The 20,368-nt window shown below is 38.9% G+C and overlaps 1 protein-coding gene across 2 annotated transcripts in view; it reads right to left on the minus strand.

Moving 5' to 3' along the window:
- Positions 1-8,205: 8,205 nt before the first annotated feature.
- Positions 8,206-20,368, minus strand: part of GALNT9 (polypeptide N-acetylgalactosaminyltransferase 9) — a 154,947-nt gene continuing 142,784 nt past the window's right edge. For both annotated transcript variants that reach the window (XM_074921392.1, XM_074921393.1), the window contains exons 9-11: positions 18,671-18,766; positions 10,551-10,718; positions 8,206-9,823 (exon numbers count right to left, since the gene is read on the minus strand). In XM_074921392.1, the coding sequence (XP_074777493.1) occupies positions 9,677-9,823; positions 10,551-10,718; positions 18,671-18,766 (411 nt within the window). In that variant the 3' untranslated portion in view covers positions 8,206-9,676. The remainder of the gene's footprint in view (positions 9,824-10,550; positions 10,719-18,670; positions 18,767-20,368) is intronic.

The raw sequence follows: 20,368 nt of genomic DNA on the forward strand, positions 1-20,368 counted from the left end.
TGCACCTACACTCTGCTCTGAAGAGTGACTCAAAAAGAGCTATACCATATAAAAAGAGAAAAACCGAATCCAACGTTATTTAGATTCTGATTCACAAAAATACTTAACTACTTACCTTTAAGAGTTGGACCTCAGCTGATCTGCTTGACTTGTATTTTGAAACCTTAATGCAGAGTCTCCTCTCATAACTCTCTGCCCTTTGGTCAGCAAGATGAGGCCATCCAGTGTTCGTCTGGCCTAGACCGCCTCTGGCTGTGCGAGTGGCCAGCCAGATCAGCACCTCATTTACCCAGCATCATCCTGAGCAGGCTGAACATCTTGCTAATTGCTTTTTAATACAAAACCATCAGCCTTGCAATGAAAATAGAAGTTCTCTTCGGTTTAAACAAATAATTTTGCTGTTTAATTTCCTCCTTCTTGCTGATAGGTGGCACCATTTTCTGCACAGAATTCCAACACTGGAAGTACACTGAGAATTTCAATAGGCTTTGGCAAACGTTTCACTTCTAACACACCATGGCACTAAGCTGTGTGTGTGTCAACAGATTAAACAGATTTCACTGTCATAAACTGCAAAAGCAGAAAAATCTGAATCCTGATTAAAATCTCTTCATTAATGCTCAGTTATTCATGTAACTGAATCACTCAGTGAATTGCTGAATGTCGGTTCACGCTTTCCAGATTGGACAGCTCAGTTTCTCATGTTTGACTCCCATTTTTCAAGTTCAAGGAAATCCTGTTACGCCTTTCCCTTCCCTTATCATCCCATTTTTGTAACTCCATGTTACAACTCTAAATCAGCCTTTTTCCTCAAGAACTTTTTCTGCCAGCTGGGTCCACCTAAGGAGTCATGTTACAGCCTCCATTGTGAGCAAGATAAAGGCCATTAGGAAGTTCTGCTTGGCTTTTCTAAAACAAATAATAGATTCTTAAAAATTGTACACATGGTCTAATGAACGTCACATCACTTTGCTGGTCGCACCTTTACCACTAATTTCTGTGAATGACAGAATTATTTCTGTTAGTTAGAAGGCTCCTTTTTCTAACGCAGTCATTACGTTAGTCACACACCTGAAAATAAATTATACCATTACATTAGGGAAACAAGATGATAGAATAAGGTGAGAACAGCCTAAAAGAAAAGCCAGATAATATGGTTAAGCAATAAAGGTGATCTTATGAAAAGAAGGAAACAGTCCAGAGAAATGTTGTGGTAAATTTACATGAAAAGGGCTCATTTTTGTTTGCTGGTGATTAGGATTATAGTTGATTTTAGGCACTGAAATAAGTTATTGAATTTGTTCACAAGTTAAGAGTGTTTCATAAATTCTAGTATAAAGAGGGGTTTTTTGTTTCCTTTTATCTCAACATGACAGACAGTAAATACCTCAGTCCTTATTTTCTCGTTTTAAATTCCAGATAACCAGCCAGGATGCAAAGACAGGTCTAACTAGTACAGGTGCTCAACTACATAGCAGTAACAACAGATAGCCAAACCACACCAAAGCAACCAAACAACCAAGCAATGTATAGGCTGAAAAATCATTACCACTGCTGCTTAGTGCTCAGTTACAGACACATAGCCATGTGTCATGAAGATTTACTGATCAAAAAAAGAGGAGCGGTGGCTACGTTCATAATATATGCTCTTCTCAGTGAAAAATCTGAGACTTAGGATAACTTCTGCAGTATAAATGTTGTCAGATGCAGAACTGCTGACAAAGTATTTATATGCACCTAATTTTCCTGGACATTATTCACAGAATGTTCACTCTAGCAAGCATATGGTACATTTAAAGGTGACATTTCTCCTTCCAAGAAATGATGGCTTGATTATAATAGGTGATTAAGTCCACAGAATACCTCGGCTAGCAACAGAGCAGCGTTTCTAAACAGATCCTCAGTGTGGATTTACAAACAAATGCCTCACCCTAGAAAACACTGATCCTGGAGACAAAGCTAAATTTGCCAAGGCTGCGTCAGGCTGTTCCTTCTGAGGCTGGTTTCATTGTTGCCCACCTGAAGACTACAGCCAACACTACTTCTTCTGGGTAAATCAGGGCATCACTTAACAGCTGCTCTTCGACTTAGGCAGTCACTGTCCTTGTAGACCTTGAGAAGGAGAAAGCTTGTGCACTCAGGTCTCACCCAGTTAATTCAACCGAACCAGAGGTGTGCAAGAGTCAGGAACACAGAAGCATGTCCCAGTCTGGTCACACAGCTGTAACCCATGGGTGGCAGGAGGAGCAGGGCAGGGAGATCCTTCTAGCAGAATTAAAGAAGGTGTTGGATCCTTTCTCAGATGCTCTGTGCTCTTTGATCACAAATTGCAAACTTTGTGCCTACACACTAACAGAGGAGAAACAGTCTGGCTGAGATCCCAAACCAATGTTAAAACCAGTAATGTATGTTTTATACTGCTGAGCAGTTCCAGAACCCGATCAGTTGTCACCGTGCTATCACCCAACCCAATACATGACACAGAGCATCTGCTTGCGCTTTTACAAAGTTGTTTGCTAGCAATACCAAAAAAAGCATGACACTCAATCAGTTCTGAAATATATTTTAAAAGAGGATGACAGAGGTCAAACGAAGAAGGGTGTTAAAAAAGAGTTGGCAGCAGTTATTCACAGTTTTTCACCATAGGAGAACTACAGGGCATCCTATGGAATGAAAAGTAGAGATACTGACTCACAGCAATTGTGCTATTTTTTACAAGAGGATGTTTTGACATCCAGAGATATAAGTGGCTTAGATACATACAGGCCCACAGTAGTTATTAAATCTAATGGTTGGGACGGTGTGTATAGCCTCTGCTTGGGAAATCCTTACCTTTTGAAATTAGGGGGAGAAATAGGATGAAAGCATCATTCTATGTTTTCTCTGTCTCCTATTTCATTCTTCTAAACATCAGTTTTCAATGATGAGGTGCTGGGCTGTGTAGATTTCTGGTAGAAGTGTGACAGTATAGAAGGGAGTTCATAAGCACTTCATATCCCCTTTCTATTGCCTTTGGGCAGATAAAAGTGGCTTTGGAAGCAGAAAAAAAAATCAAGTCAATAGCACTATCATCAGTTGCAACAGACCAGGTCTATAGATGGTAAAATTTACTATAGTTCCCACAACTTCCTTGGCTGCAGCAGAGCAGTGACATTTTATATCATCTGCAAATCTGGCCTCTCTTTTGATATCGGTCAGGTCACAGGGTGTGGGATATCCTTCAGTCTTGCAATGTTGAGGTAAAAGGAAACAAAAAAGCCCCCTTTGTACCAGAATTTAGTAGGCCATTTGGGCAGAATAAGTTGTTCTGTTTCTTTGGTTGTGTTCTTTAGAAGAGTAACATGTCAATGACAGATCAGTTGTGCTCTTACAAGCTTGAATTGCTAAAACATAGCTCCAATGCAGAACTCCTAGAAAGAGATCACTTTCATCAGCAGCGTCCTGGCTGTGGTTCGATAGCGTATTTTTCCCCACGGTTCAATGATTCCAGGAATGGCGATTACAAGGTCAGAATCTTGGGATTTTTTTAATCTATGTTTGAATGCTTCTTGTGAAGAACTTACTAGTCCCATGGGACCGTGCAAGAACAGAGCTTGTATTGCTCCGTGGACTGGTACCTGCAAACATTACACAAGCACGTCTTTGTATCAGGATGGCAAGACAAGCCTCCCCTCAGCTCTGACCATCACAATGTGATCGCAGTCTGTACTGTGATCAGTCTAGTTCTGGATATGCACACCCTCTGATAAGCACAGAGCTCATCCACTACAGAACAGCTTGCAGTCTGCTGCAAAGTGTGCTGTGCTCAGCTCAAAAACGGGCTGACAACCTTTCAGAACAGTCTATGTGCAATTTAAATTTTAAAATGCATGTATACTTTGCTTTTCTAGTTTTCCTTTGTGCGACAACTGTAATACAAGGTGTCCAAATGTACAATGATAAAAAATGCAGTCCATGTCAGCAGTAAAATGCATAGTAATTTATTAACTTCTCAAGTGTAAGTACAAAACTATTTGATGATGTGCCACATAATAAAAATTATTTGCAGTCAGAACTTGCATTCTAGTTGCTGCACTATTTTTTTAAATTAAACTTATTCCAATGAGTTTGAAAACTGCGCAATACTTGCTAATGGCCAATAGAAAACTGTAACCCTATGAAAAGTAGCAAGTGCTTCTATATGTTTTTGAAGAATGCTCTCAATTCAGAAATTCTGTTCTTGAAAATCAGGTTGCCGTACTGTGGCTTCACTGGGGTATTTATGTCATACTGGTTGCTTCGCTTTTTATAAGTAAGTATTCTTGGCCAGAGAAAACATTGTTTTTACCTAGGGAAATCCATGAGCTCAACACCTTTAGTTACATATCATTAACCCTTTCATAACATAAGTCAATGTATTTTGTGAAACCATTCCAAAATCCATCATGATGTACTAAAGAGGCCACTGTATCTCTCTTTCTAATGCTATTGATGGCTGGGGCATTGTAAAGACACAGCTGAAGTCTTCACACGGCATAAGCATCCCAGATCTTTAGAGGGACAAGGTATTTTCAACAGTTACCAGAGTAAAATAGGGAGATTGTGAAGAGAGAACCTAAAGCTAATTCATTACATTTTTTAGAAGATGTAAATATTGATGCACTTTGTGCCAAATTCACTGAGAATTATTAACTATATAATTTCAGTATTTACTCCTTGCATTCCCTTAGTTCACTAGGTAAGCAGACTCCATACCTAGCAGAATGCACTCAGCACGTTGGTATTTCAAGAACATCCTTGTTGCCACACAGGAAGCTAGAGAAGCGTGATGCACATACTACATAGACCATGGTGCCAATTAATGTATTTTCCATGTATTCGGTAATTACAGCTCCCTTAAGTCCACTAATGTCACACGCACACATAAAAATGTATCTGCAAAACACAGTTTAGAGGTACACACTAGAGTGGTCTCTTCAATAGGTATTCCTGATGAAGCAGTACAAAAATGTGTTAAGTTTGGGATTCTTTCCAGAGAGAATATAGTATTAAATTTACTTTGGTGGCATCCAGATCTAGAGACATGTGAAGAACTGATCATTCCTTGGTTTCTATCCAGCTTGTTAACTAGTTCTTCTAATTTGTAACACCATCTTTTATCTGTGGCATGACCTCATGATCGACTTTGATTAGCAGTAAGAAGCAGGTAGTCAAAACAGCAGCAGTCAAAAATAGAACATCATAGCTAGAAACATTTTCAACTACGTGAATTCTGACAGCTGTTCTTCCTCTCAAAGCCTTTCATGAAAAAAAACAAAGGTATTTGTGTCCTAACTGAATAATAATATGCCAAACTCTCTCTGAACTCCAACTTCTATTAAAGTTCTTACAACCCAACTCATTGGGTCCCAAAACAGGCCATAATGTGCTTTAGTATGGCTGTTAATGAACCATTTCAAATGAATACTGGATACTGAAGGAATTACATGCTGTGTAATTGATCTAAAGAACAGTTTAGGACTGGTGCTATTTCATTAAATCTTATTAGCTCTGGCTTAAGTACTTAAAATTGCAGCTGTCCTGTGTCAGATAGATTACACCCCTTGTCACACAGCAAGTGAGGTTTTCATACACTGAAAAGGGCCTGATCTTCAGACTCACCAAGCCCCACGTTATTCATTGAAATGAGATAGACAGTTTAACACTTTCAGAATACATATGAAGACCTGTTGTTTGCATTCTATATTTATGTCTTAGATCACTTCTATGGAACCAGAGTTTAGCTTTTTGAATGTCCAACAGTCTTGAAGAGTTCTGATGCCTCATGGATGCACACAATATATATCTTTATGTTATTGCAGGGGAAGTCACTGGGTCCTTCAACACCACCTTTTTTAGCTCTTCATTCTCTTAGCTGCTTCCCACTGGAGGTTAGCATGCCTCGGGAGCCAGCGAACTAGTAAAATTAGAGGACTATTTTGGTTTAGAAACCAATGGCTTTAATCAAGCCAAGAATAAATTCAACTTGCAAAATAGTTTATAGCTCTCAAAGGAGAAAGGGATTTTTTTGTCACAGGACTCAAACTAATTTTTAGGGATTTTGACATGCTTACAAGAGTATTTTTTTTAACTGGTTTGTCTTTGACAGCAGTGTACTAGACTTCATGTTCTTTCTCACCTTCTATTCTGTCCTAGGACCTAGTCTTTAACACCATAATCTCCTAAACAAAAGAAATAGCAACTGAAGATTTTGATCTGAATTTTCTCTATAAGGCATATTAAATACTTTTCATAACAGCTGGACTGCTGCACTGTGGGAAACAAGATTGAAAATTTGAAACAACGTTAAGCAGGACTTCAGATTATGCTAAGGGATGAAATACTGACAAAAGACCCATAGACTTTGGTTAAAACAGATAATACTCGAGGCTTCTTTTATTATTATTCCTTTTATGAGAGAATATTTAAGACCCTCTCACATGCAGAGTCACCATGTTAATACCACAGCCAAAGCAGTGGCTTACACAGATAAAGACTAAATTAAAAATAAACCAACAGATGCCTTTTTCAAGTGTAAGAAATTGTTTCAGTAAATCTTAAAAAAATGACAATCACAGAAAATACCAACTCCACCTTTAAGAGTTATTTGATTTCTTTTATATTACTCTGTAATCTCAGAGCCATTTATTTATCACAAAAATCTGCTTTCCTTCTTGCACTGAAAGTCTGGTTCTTGCAAGTTTTCTGCAGCCTGTGGCCTCTGCCCTCAGAGCTTGCCAGGACTGACCACTCTCAGTTAGATGCTGTGGCCACATCCTGCTGCTTTGCAGTGGGCACTGAAAACATGCAACAGCAAAATTCCAAGACAAGCAATTCACATTCATTATGGTGGTGTCATAGTGAAGGGCTGTCATGCTTGCTTGAAGTCTTTGCCAGTAAACACAGATCTATCTGTTCTTCTCAGCTTCAAAGCTCCTAAACTACAAATGCCACACGCTCCTTTTAGGTTAGTAAATTTAAAACCTGGTATTCCTCCAAATATTCAGCCTTCCTTTTTCATTTATCCAGGATTTGAAAGGCTTGCTGCCCCATTGCTAAGGAAGAATCAAGCGTAGATTGGCAATTCAAGATAAAGGAGGAAAAAAACCCAAACCCAACATGTAGCATATTTACTTCTGTTCAGTACAGTAACTTTAATAGCTAGGCATTTAGTACTCACACTGATATATAATTACTTTCAACTTCCAGCCATCTTCATGTAAAATAGTTAGCACTTACTCATAGGAAAGACTACTAACGGTGTGAATGACCTGTGACATTACTGCCCAAAATGGGCAGGTAAAAGGTAAAAACATCTTTTACCTTCTTTTGCCTTCTCACCTCCCTTAAGCAAGTATTTCAAGGAGCAAAATGCCATCTGAGTAAACAAAAGAATACAGCTTTCATACCAATTTAAAAGAGAGAAATTGTATCTGGAGAGAAAATGAAAAGTCACTTGCAAATAGAACTCCTGTACAAAGCATTCAACACCTGCTCCGTGGATGGTAACTATCCTTTTAAATTGTCTAATAGGTTAAGTAAAGGAGGTTAAGTGCAGGGCAACTGTTCCCAATCGGTATTTGGCCTGAAGCTTCCTACCTGTTTAAGACCTGCAAGGAAGGCTTGAATAGTGAGCTTGCCCATGATTTTTAACTTTATTTCTTGATTTATTGAAGATGCTACCTCTCCCTGCAGGTCTTATTGCACTGTTCAAGAGGTTGTGTTCAACTAACCATAAACTTGGAATTTTAAGCATTTTAATATTTAGAATCTCACCCAAAATTATTCTTTTGTATATATTCACGCATAACTGATCCATGTGACATAAATAAAGATCAGCAATTAGTCACAAATAAACTCCAGGAGAATTGGCTCTTTATTACATCTTACACACACTGTTTCAAAAATAAAACTGGGACAAAATATAGTGATATGCTCTCTAGATACCAACCAAGAGTTGACAAGAACAGATGGATTTTGCATGTTAAAAGAAAAATATTTTATTATATATCATGCCCTTGAAAAATTAACTTTGTTTTCATTCTATTTTCTTTAGCATGCCTTGAAATAGGAATGGCAAAAGCTCTTCAAGAAACAGATCACCAAGATTCATGGTATCGCAGTGTCTGCAATTACCTATTTTCCTGGCTCAGTAAAACAGAACTTTTTTTTTTTTTTTTTTTTAAATTGCTATAAAATATTAAACAGTGAAGTTAACAGATACCATCTCTGCTTGTCCTTCAGTAGGACTGAGTCTTCTGTAACGAAAAGCTGTCTGCCATGGACCCACATCCAAGGGCTGCCAACATTGACAGTGGCCATCAGCTTTGGGAGCCTTTTGGACAAGGCCTTGTCATTGCTCTGGCCACCTGTGCACAGATACTGCATGAACCACCGGATACCTCCGAAAATTCAGGTTCACAAAGATGCTGTCAATGGGTCAACTAGAGTAAAATATATATATTTCAGAGTAACAGTATTTATATATGCTGCCTATTTCTTGCTCTAATTTGCCCTCTTATCACTTTTGTTTGTTTTTCAAATACCGAAAAGACTTTGTCGGTTTGTTCAGGAAATTTGTCTAGACAGTGCTCACAAAGTGTATTTGCTCACATTTGACATTTTCACAGGATGAGTAACAAAATGGAAGATTCAAGCTGTTAAATTCCACAGATGGCTCCTAAGTCAGTCAACTTATTTTCAGAAGTAATGAGCATCCAGCTTCTAGGCAGTTTCTGGAACAACGCAACAGTGTGCCTGCAGCACCACAGGATGGGAACCTTGCACTTAGGTACTCAGGGCTTGTGGGCCAACTGAGGCCTCTAGAAATTCATCCATCTACCAGGACGTTTACTGCCTCGGAAGAGTTAAATATGCAAGTGCTATACTGTGATGCCTTCACAGCCAAGAAATGTAAAATGTGGCAATATAATGGAGCATGTGGCTATTTTACCTATTCAACATTTACCTGTGTCTAACTAGAAGAGGTCTCTAAAATGCTGCTTTTTAGCAGCTTGAAGGTTGAGAACCACCTGTAAACATTTGCGGAACAGTCTTTTTCTAGAAATAGAGACTCCTAAACAATCAACCTTGAAATTTATCATATATTATATTATATTTCCAGTGTTATTTACAGATCTTCTTGTTTAGTACAATGAACCAGACATGCCGAAAAGGTAGGATTTTCCAGTCCCCTTTTATACGAAGTACAATAAAAAAGGCACATGATTATTCACCATAGGAGTTGTGCACCAGTCAATAACTTAAAGCTAAAAAGCTACCCATCAGAGAACTCTCTTTATGAGGCAGTATTGGAATCTCTCCTTTGAACTCATCATAGAAATGTCTGTCTATTAATTCCTCTAGGAGAGCTTAAGGAACACACTTTTCTGCTGTGTTCTGATCTTCACAAGATTTCCAAACCAACAGAAAACTCTTGTTAAGCTTCCCAGGTCATCTACTGGAGCAAGGAAGAGTCAAACAGGGCATGTATCTGTCTGCTTTTCTTTCTTCTTTTTTCCTTTGAATGCCCAACTACAGAGGACTCTTGAGAGCCAAGTCCTGTTCAAACTAATTTGCTTTAAGACAAATGCCTTGCAAGATATGGCACACTGAGCGATGGACAACGGCAGGAGAGGCAGCTTCTCAGCCCCAGCAGTCAATGTCGGCCATGTTTTATCCAGTTTCTAATCATCCATTTTTGCCCCGAGCACCTTTGTACCACTAATCTGAGCCCAAAATTTGCATCCTTTGACATTTCCACTTCTAGACAACGGCCAGTGTCTCTGCTGATGATTGGGCCATTCTAAGAAAAAAGAAAAGGATTAGAAGAAAGTATAGAAAAGGTGAAAAGACTGTAAGAAAAATAGTGCTAGATCCGTAAATCCCTAGAAAGCACTATAAAATACCTGGAACATTCTGTATATATCAAGTAATAGAAGTCCCCAGAAAGTGCTAGGAATTCCTAGGAGAAGCTGAATAACCCATACAAAGTGCTGAAACAATTCCTTGATAATTCTAGATCTAGGAATTGATAGAAGATTCCCCAGAAATCACTAGAAAAATCTCTAAAAAGCACTAGAGAATCCCTACAGATCCCAAGATAGAGGAAGCCCCAGAAAATGTAAGAATGCCTTCTGAAGTCCTAAAATTTATTTGAAAGCTCTAGGTGTAAAAATTCCTAGAAAGCTGCTAGAAAAACCCTAGAAAAATTCTAGAAGAAACAAAAGTTCCTAGACACTCAAAAAAAAGTTCCAAGCATGTTCTTGACAATCACTACCAAATTTGAGAATATTCCAAGAAAGGGTAACTAAAAATTCCTAGAAAGCATACCCCAAAATTCCTAGTAATAAAACAAGAAAATTCCTGAATAGCACATGACCTATGGAAAACATAACTGACTCATTCCAGAAGGAATAAGGGGGGATTCCTAGAATAGTCCTCTAGAGACCTCCTTGTTTTTCATTAAATATCCTCTATAGCAGAATTCCTCTCCAAATTATCTCTGCAGGGCTTCCGGAGCTCTTCCATACCTGTGTGAAATCCCAGAACCTCTGCGCTGGCCTCAGGACATCTTCACACTTCTTCAGAGTCGGTGTCCTGCCCTTCCCATCGTCCACGAGGCATTTGGAGTCCGGCAGAAAGGCCGTGGAGCCCAGCGGCCCCAGCTGCAGGACGCCTTCCGAGCTGTAGCGGACAAGCTGGGGAAGAAAGGAAAAGGAAAATGTTAACAGCAGCCCCAGGAACCCCAGCGATGGGACACAAAATCTGACCCACAGCCACCTTCTGCCCCAAGCACTGGCGAGGAGCCCTTTGTCCTGCTACACGCTGGGACACGCTGCTCAAGGGCAAAACAGGGGGGCTCTCCCAGGACACAATATTCCCTTCTTTCGCACCTCTGCTCCCCACTGCTCCTACCCACTATTTCACTGCAAAAGGGCAATCAAGAAAGTGAAGTAACCGATATGTAAATCACACCCACTCAGCAGGAGTTGATTTAACAAGGACACAATGTCAGTTTGCCGTGCAGCTTCTTCTTAAGAGCTCTGGTAGAGGCTATTGATAGCAACAAGTCTAATTACTTTTTGTAAATAAATGCTACTGAAAAAATCCAACCATGCGACCAGTATCCAAAAATATGAGAGGAGAAAAGAAATCATGAGGGTAACATATGCTTCAGGCCTACATAACAAAGGATCACACTCTGGTATTTCAGTTTTGTGTGAAGCTTAACTGCTCTGCAATTTAGTGGTGTGGTAAATGCTACTGGCTGTAATTAGAGGCTTCAGGTGAGGGCCATTTATTATTTTAGAGGGTTTTTTTCAGTTAAAAAAAAAAACAAACCTTAAGCAGGCACAATCATTCATAATTTTTACAGGGGTGTAGGGTTTTTTTATAAAACCTTTCTTCTATTTTAAGTGATGATTTCACTTGCCTCAAGTCATTCACAGTAAAATGGCCCTCAAAGAAAAAAAATCCATATGTAGAAGGTGAGGTAAAAAAATTGGTCTCTTGTAATCTCGGTGTGCCAGAATATATTTTATTACATTAATATTGGGCCAAGGGAAAATATTTAAAGACATAAAGAATATATGTAGATGGCTCTTGATCAGGACTGATTGTCACAGTGCAAGTGTGTGATGTTTTGCTGTGCTCACAGCAGCCTTTTTCGGTTAACAGAGGGTGGCTGCCCCTTTGCCTTCTCATGCTGCTACACCCCGGGTGAGAGAGGAGGGTGACACTGCTCCTTCTCTGAGCGTGGGAGCTCGCTGGGAGGGCACAACCTCCTGCACAGTGTGCGTAGGAAGGGACACCGCCAGCGCGGGGCCTCAGGCTCCTGCAGACATAAACCCACATCTCAAGGCACTGAAGGGAAAAAAAAGCTTTTCCTAGGGACGCTCTGGGGACCTTCAAAATTTTCTTGCAGCCCAAGAAGCCACTGAAGAACTGCTGGACAACAGCAGGCCCGAAGAACAGGGTCCTCATGAAGGAAGGTTGATTTCAAGCCCTTTATTCTGCCTCTTCCAGGTCTGGTTTTTCTCTACTGCAATTTGTTTCAATCTGTATTCTAATAAAGCCTCAAAGTCTTAAGGGTGGTTTTAGGATGCTCATTTAGAGGGAAAAGGGGCTCTGTCAGCTCACTCTCTATCAAATTGTGCTGAGAGAACTATGATAGCAATGGAGTCCTCATTTACAAGTTGCAAAAGTTAATAAGTAATCCCCTTAATTACTGATACTTCCCAGATAGTCGAGGGAGAGCCTATTGAGGGAGATTTTAAAGCATGTTAAAGTGAAAATGCACGATGTTAATGTGGCAGCAGGCCAGTATGTCAAATCAGATGTATCTACTTGTCTCTTCCTCCGTGTTTAAATCCAGCATCATTACACCAACATAATATTGTGCCCTTCTTACCCTAGAAGTAGTCAAGGTGCCCAGGTGCCAAAAGACTGCAAAATGGAGTCAGCTACATGGCTTGTATGCTGGGAGGCTGGATGCTGCAGGGGGAAGATCTGAGCCACGGAAGAAATGCAATTATCACCCAGGAAATTCACTGCCTGTCTGGTCTTATTGCTTTTATATGAATGAAATTACTTAACAAGAAAGGGAAGGAAGGTCAGAAGTGCCTGCCATTTATTGGATGCTGCTGACCAGTGCATGGGATATCATTAAGAGTCAATCAAAAAACCTCAAATTAGAGTCTAGCTTTCTACTGCCATCCTTATTAACCTCAGAACCACCATGCTGTGAATAATCATATCTTGCTGGTGTAAAAAGAACATGGTCTACTCGCTCCCAGACCAGATACCCTTTGACAAACTATGTGTTCATTTTCCCACCTGCCACTTCTGTTCAGAGCAACCATGTGAAGCACAGAGTTAGAACAGAGCCTACATCAGAGAAAGCAGAGGGATGACCACATGAGGATTCTCTCTGGTATGAACAATGTCATTGTCGAGGCACTGCCTATACACACTAAATTGAGACACTTTTTTTTTTTTTTTTTTTGCTTTCACTGTAAGGATATGGAGGACATATGAATGGACTGCCAGCTCAGAGAAATTAACTTCATTTTTTCCCATATAAAGGAGGGGAAAAAAACCCCCACAACCCACAAACTTTTTTTTTTTTAAAAAAAAAGTAAAACCTGCCTGTGTATTTCATATTTCTCATATCTAATAGGTACTCAGCAGAATTCAAATGGACTGTAGACACGGCCAAAACTTACACTGACTGGAAAATGTGTTCATCCTGCAGCTTTTATTATACCTCTCCAGGTCCCAAAATACCACCTAGCAATCTGGTTAGCTTTGCCTTATCAGAACCACTGTTTATAATGGGTTACCTGCTCTGTAGCATAGGAACAACTTTCCCTGTGGTTTAAGATGAGCAGCATTTTCTGTGCCGGTATTAAAATGGTCTAAAATATTTGTCTGTAGAATCTCACTAGCCAGATTTGCATGCACTCTGCATCGCAGTAGCCACATACTTGGGAAAGATGTTATACAGAAGCCGTAAAAGCATAAACTACCATTTCTGCTTAAGGCTTAGAAGTGGAAGATACACTAACTCTATTAAACTATCTCCAGTACTGAAAGTGGCAGTTGTATGACAGCTCAACAGAGTTGGAGATGGCTCGGTGCAGGAAACTGGTATCTATACAATGGCAAGACAAAATGCAATATCATGGGCTTAATTTTCCTGAATCTGTGCTTTCTGCAAGAGTTCCAACAGTCATAAAAACTTAGGCTCTTCCTAAAATAAAATAAAATTCTAGAAAAACACCCACAATTATCTCAGTTCAGACCACAGTATGTAGAAAAGTTTTAGTGCCTGCAAAAAGAGATCAGAAATTAAGGTTCAAGAAACTACTATACAGTTAATAACGTGTCCCTCCAAAGAGACCATACCATAACTTCTTAGAGACGACATAAACTGTGAAAATAAAATAAGCATTAAAGTTGCTTATTACTGTAGACTAGAAAGCGGGAACTGGGATACAGAGTCAATGAAACAGTGAAAATTGCACCTGCTGTGTTCAAATTTGATCTTAAGTGCCACCACCATACCAAAAAAGAACTAACTTCTGAATTTGCATTAGAACTGACGGCATGATACTTCACACCAAATCCATTCCCAATGCCAGCCTGCTCAAATCAAATGACAAAGTCCCCTTTATTATGGAATATTCAATCCCATTCATTGGAAAAATAAAAAGTGCGTGCAAGCCTTGATGGGCTGAGAGCCTCAGGTATCCACATACTCCCACTGCAAGCCGCAGAACAGAAAGAGTTTTATACCCGAGGGTGGAGCTTTGCTGAAGGATCCACGTAAACGACACTGAAGCCAAGTGCTCTATTAAATACTCCAAGATCTAATCCTGATACTATCTGCTGTACCTGTGCTAACATAGGATACGTTTCCATTCACCGTTCAGAAATCTGAGCAGAATGGAAGAGATGTCAAAGGTTGTTTATCAAAGCCACCACATCTGATGCAAAGATAGTGAGCTGCCTCTGGAATGTCAGGAGCATCAGTAAATGCCAGCTTTTAATTGAAGGATTTGACTTCAGAAAAACCATTCTTGCTAATCTCCAGTCAAGCAAAAAAAAGCACAAAATAACAACAGGTAATTGTAGGAAACAGTTAGACAGGTGGGTCTGGTAGCTTTACACACTAAATTTAACTCCTCTCTCTTGCTCTTGTTCTCCAAACAAAAGCAAATCTTTACTGATCCTTTAGCCCTGCAGGTTAAGCAAGCTGTAAGCTGACACAGAAATCGAGCTATATAGGAACCCGAAATACCTTAAATCTCCAGAATACTTGTCACTGTAAGACAAACAGATCACAAGAGAAATAGTTACCAAACTTCCAGGTTTGTTACAGAATCTCACCCATGGCTTCCTGCAAGTTAAGAAACTGCCTTTTCATCCGCCCCGAGCAATCAGACCTGCTACCCAGTGTGCAACTGTGGAAAACCACAGCTCTACCAAGCAAAATGTTAAATATCTGCCCTCAAGCAACAGTTTAAGTAAAGCCTTTCATCTCCTCTTATTCCATCTGTTTGCATAGCTGCGAGCTCCAGGAACGCTGAGATCTCCCTTCTTTCTGCTTGATCTCAATACCGAGGGAGTTCTCGCTTTCACAGTTGCAGTGCCTCCTCTTTTCTCTCGGTGTGAAAAGGGAAGAGAGGAAGGCGGAGAAGGAGGCTGTTCACCAGGGTGCTTCTATCCCAGGATGCCATTTTATTAACTTCTCCTCTTCTTTCACATACCATATAATCAGCTCCACATCACAGCAGTCAAGACAGACCCTGAGACAGTGAATATTTCCACTGAGGCCGTATAAGTGCTCTCAGATGGTTCAAAACCTGCACATCCTATAACCATTCTAAGAAGCTTCCAGAACAACACATTCCACTTTTGGGGGTTGTGTCATCTGCCTCACCCCCCATTTTTGGTTTTTTTTTTTTTTTTTTTAAATTTCTTGTACAACAAAAGGGTATAATGCAGTGCTGTAGAACCAATGGGTTTACAGGTGATTGTGCAAGACAAGCCACACACAGAGGCAAGGCACTTCAAGACCCCCAATATATCGCTCTGTTTTTGAATTTTCTCTAGCCCTGGACTATTTCCTCATGCTCTCCCAGCAGTATTTGCAAACCTTTTTCCTGAAAGGGATTAGATTTAAATTGCAGCTCTAATGAACACACATAAAAATTACACTACTTTTCTGTGAAGTGAGTTTTGAAATCAGCTTAGACTGATGCAAACCTTGTCTGGATATTCCTAACTGTTAGCATACCCTGACTTGGCTTGAGTCAAATTCATTAAGCTAAATTGATGTAAACTCAGGCTAAATGCATTCCAGAGCATCCATAAAAGATCTTGTCCCTGTTTGAATAAAGAAATTTAATAGCTGATGTCATCGAAAAGATGTGATTTTTCGTGGTAAAAATTGATCTTCAGAATAAACACAGGGAAAGGCATTTTGTTTATGGAGCAGTAACAGTGGAGTGGTTTTATTTTTCACTGGTAATGCAGGAGGACAACACCAGAGGTGTGCAGTATGCAAGGGAAATAGAAGGGTAAGAAGTAGAAGAAAAAAACATTTTACCACAGAGGAACCGTAATCTTATTCCTACCTCAGCTTTCTTTAAACACTTGACTGATTTCTGTTAGTTTCAGTGGAACCATATGTATACTAAAATCACTGGTAATTTGCTTGTCAGAATTGAAGAGTATGAAAAACAAACAAGACTGTAGCTGAACAGTGAGAGGCTTTCACACCAGTAGCACACATCAAGCACCAGTGACAACCTAACTGGTGAAAATGAGTTCCCTATTTATATTCATTTATATTCAGTAGGCATATACGACTCACCCAAATCTCAACTCAATAGGGGTATTTTATGCCCTATGCTTGAGATGAAAAATGTCAGAAACTGAAAGCTAAACATAATAGACAACTCTGTTCACCCAGGCTGATTAGAAGAGGGGCCTTAAAAATGTTTATTTAATATATTAGAACACTTGCTGTCAACACCTTTCATGCTATGTGCTTGAATATCCTTGATTAGGGTTTGTGCAGCTGTGGTTCTCATACTGAATTAATTTTGTAAATTGTGGTGAGATGATAGAAGTTTTCCAGCTGTGTAATCATTAATTAACTTGGCTGCATTTGAGTGGCTCCAACCCATGCTTGTCTATGAAATACTCAACTTAGATAATACATCACTTCTGCCTTCTGCTTGGTGTTTCTCACAGAATGAAAACTTTTTTTTTTTTTTTAAAAAAAAAAGGGAAATGGAAAGTGCTACAGGATGATTTGGTAGATTAACATTTTGCCTTTCCCATACTTTCATAATTCTCACACACAGGATACTTTGAAATTTAAGGGTTTGGGAAGAGCGATGCTAGTAACAAAAGGGCTCTAGCTTGTGTCTGTAATGTAAAATCTAAAACTAGTTTTTCAGGCTCTTCCAGAAAATTCACATACACTGAAGACCTGTAGCAGAAGTGAGCCAAAAGAGATTTAAATGGTCACTACCCAACTTCAGGATCTTGGGTAGCAAATACTTCGTGTATCACTATTTGCACCTGAGAAGGGCTGCCCAGTGTCTAGTCTAGGGCCCACAATTCAAAAGATGCCATCTACTAGGCAACATATTTACATCTTACTAAAATTAAAATTACCTGTTCCTTAATGTAAAAAAAATTGGTCAGAGCTGGATGCTGAGATGTGAGCTACTTTATGCCCCAAAATTTACCAGAGGTAGTCAGGAGAAGCTGGGCACTTCGTACTTCCTTTCAAATAAATTCACAGTTATATATGCCCTCATCTATTTGCTTTCTTCTGGAAATCAAAGCATATTCTATGAAAAAGGAGTCATGGAGGCAAACAAGTAGGTTAAAGACTTAAATTGCAAAATAAATTACAGTCAGAACCATATATTTCATTATTCTTCTCAATGCTAGCATGATGATAGGAGATTAGATGTTGCAAAGGGTCTTTCTGGAAGGACTTAAATTAGCAACTTTCTTGTCAGAATTGGAACGGAGCAAGAGACTCAACTCTGAGTGCCTTGACATCTCTAACTAGAGTCTTCTTGAAAAGCTCATTTACATTTAATTAAACAACACTATTTGTTACCTTACTCAAAGGCTGTTCCATCCACCTCTACTAGGAAAGCGTCAGTCAAATGTTCCACAATGATCCTGCCAAAGGTGGACATTTTCTCAGTAGGAATTACTGTCTATCTCTCTTTGCTCTAATAAGGTATGACTCTTCAACAGCTTGCAATTAAGCACAACAGGTAATATTTATATTTTGCAACTCTTGTTATGCCTACACGGTGATGTATGACCCATGACTCCAAATCAATATATGTATGACTGAACTTCAGATAATTGTTAAGTTCGTGTAAAGGTCAGAGTTTATTTACGCATGAGAATGTTCATTAACATAGTTTTGATTCAGATGGTACTTCAAAAGAAACTAGAATTACATTTCAGAAGAAGATCAAGTCCTGGATTTAAATAATATCCAACTTGTATTTAAAAACAAGTAACATCATTATAAGCATGGAAAGAAGAAATATTGTTTTAAAATATTCTGTAAGAAAATAATAATATGCACAGGGACTGACAAAAAAAAATCTGTTTTTAGAAAGTATTAACTTAAAAGATATTCTTAATTCCCTTTGAAGCTGATGTTAAATATGTGCTTAACTTTTTGCCTACTTGGGGAATCACATCAGCAGCTTGCTAAATTATTTCTGCACGGGAGCCTATTGGACCAATGAACAGTTAATCTGAAAAGGTACTATTCCTAGGATAAGTCAAGTCATAATGAAGAGCTGCTCACTCATACGAACTGTCTAAATTCATTAATCTTCAGTGGATTTCTCTGTTATTAAAACAAATAATCATGATTCTTCTGTTTTCCTAACTGGCATCTTTAATGTATAGATTGTCACGCTGAACAACCTTGGAAAGGACACCCAAAAAGACTAGAGTAAAGCCAGATATTTTCTGTTGTAACTCAGGAATACACTGCCAAACTCAATTCAAATGGACCAAACTACTTTTTGTGTCTTCCGAAAATTTTTTAACTTAAAGTTTTCTCGCCAGTTATGGGATTTTAGCCATTTACCTGAGAGGACATTCCATGGCATGGATAAAGGATTGCTTTGTCATCCTCTTCGGCTCCCTGATCTAAGCAGTAGCCACTAGCTTTGCTGTTACGCACCTATAACCAATCAGAAAGAAAACACTTGTATTAGACATCAATCTGTATGTGCTAGTCCAATCCAGCTAAATCTTAGCTGCACTACAGATATTGAAACAACTAGTATGCAAAACTGTTCTCTGAGAAACACATGTTTATTCTCCAGATATGACAGGATGCCAATAGTGAATTTGCTTCAGAAAAAGATTAGTTGGACAACCTGCTGTCTTTACATAGCTTGGGTTAAAATTATATTTTTAGCAATTACTCAAGGATCAAAACCCCATAAAATGCACTCGAAGAAACCCATGCCAAATTTTGCTCCAAATTACCCTTGTGTACATACAAATTTTGACCCTATATATGTTTGAGAATGTGACTTCACCAAGCAGCATAGGAACTACCCAGGATTGGTGTTGGATGTGGCACCCTTTTGTTTGCTCCTATTGCTTACATAAAAAATAAAAAAAAGCATGTGAAAAAGTTTTATTTAAGTTGAGAATGTAGTATATGGTTAGGTACAGAAGTGACATAAAGCACATCGTTGTGGAAGGATACAGCAATGATGAGCAGTGTTGGAAGGCTTTCAGTATATTTAAAGTATGGGTTCAGAGATCCAATGAAGTAAAAAATTCATCTGCCTCCCCAGACAAGAATATACAAGTCTATAAAACCAGGCTAGAACTCTTGTGAAATTTCAGGCCTGCCTTTCTCTTCAGGCTAGAAGTATTACACACATATTTTGGACATAGAAAAATTTTATAGGTATCTTAAACAAGAAGTTATTTTGCTGGACATTTTGAAACAGTCCACAGGTCAGTTTTGGTTTAGATTGTGGAGTACTTGGCTGGCCACCCCCATAATATAGAAAAAGCTGTTGCATGAGGTGTCAGAAAAAACAGTAAATACTCCTTCATATTATAGTGTACAAGCATAACAGGGAATCTGATGGGATAAAGGGGCTTACCAACAGTTAAATTTCAGGAGGTTTATTTTATGACTCGGGTACTATAAAGGCTAAAGAAGATTAAGACAGCTTTATGACACAGCTTTAAAAAAATGTGAATTGAGTCACTAGGAAATATATTTTTACTACACTTTCAATCTGTTTCACATCTACTCAATACATTCATTTTCCTTTAAACTCACTAAAACCCAGACATCTTTTCCTCCAGGAAAATAACCAGAAGAGAAAGTATTTAATAACAAGCTTGATGTCATTAGGATGAAGCCTCTATTTTTTTCATTATGGGCCCGTAAGACTGAAAGGGAAGTATGTCAGTTTATATTAGCTAAATAGCTTGTGTGGCTCCATTTTATTATAAATTTTGATGAATCTGATACTTGCATCACTAAACTACCTGTTTGACTCAAGAACCTTCTATGTGACCACTGAACAGAAACAAACTTCTTTTTAGAGCCCAGCTTGCTAACCGTCTGGTATAATTGACACAACATTGGCAGTTCTGCCAATGTTCTTCGCAGTTAACAGCCTTCTCAGAGCTGACAGTTACTAATAGCTGCTGTTGAATTTACTAAATGTCTTTCCTCAGTTACTGCCAGAGATAGTTATATTAGGATGCAAAGTGGTATTATGCAATAAAACTTGCACTTTGTATCAAT

This window comes from Athene noctua, chromosome 17 (genome assembly GCF_965140245.1).
Source record: "Athene noctua chromosome 17, bAthNoc1.hap1.1, whole genome shotgun sequence".
Lineage (NCBI taxonomy): Eukaryota > Metazoa > Chordata > Aves > Strigiformes > Strigidae > Athene > Athene noctua.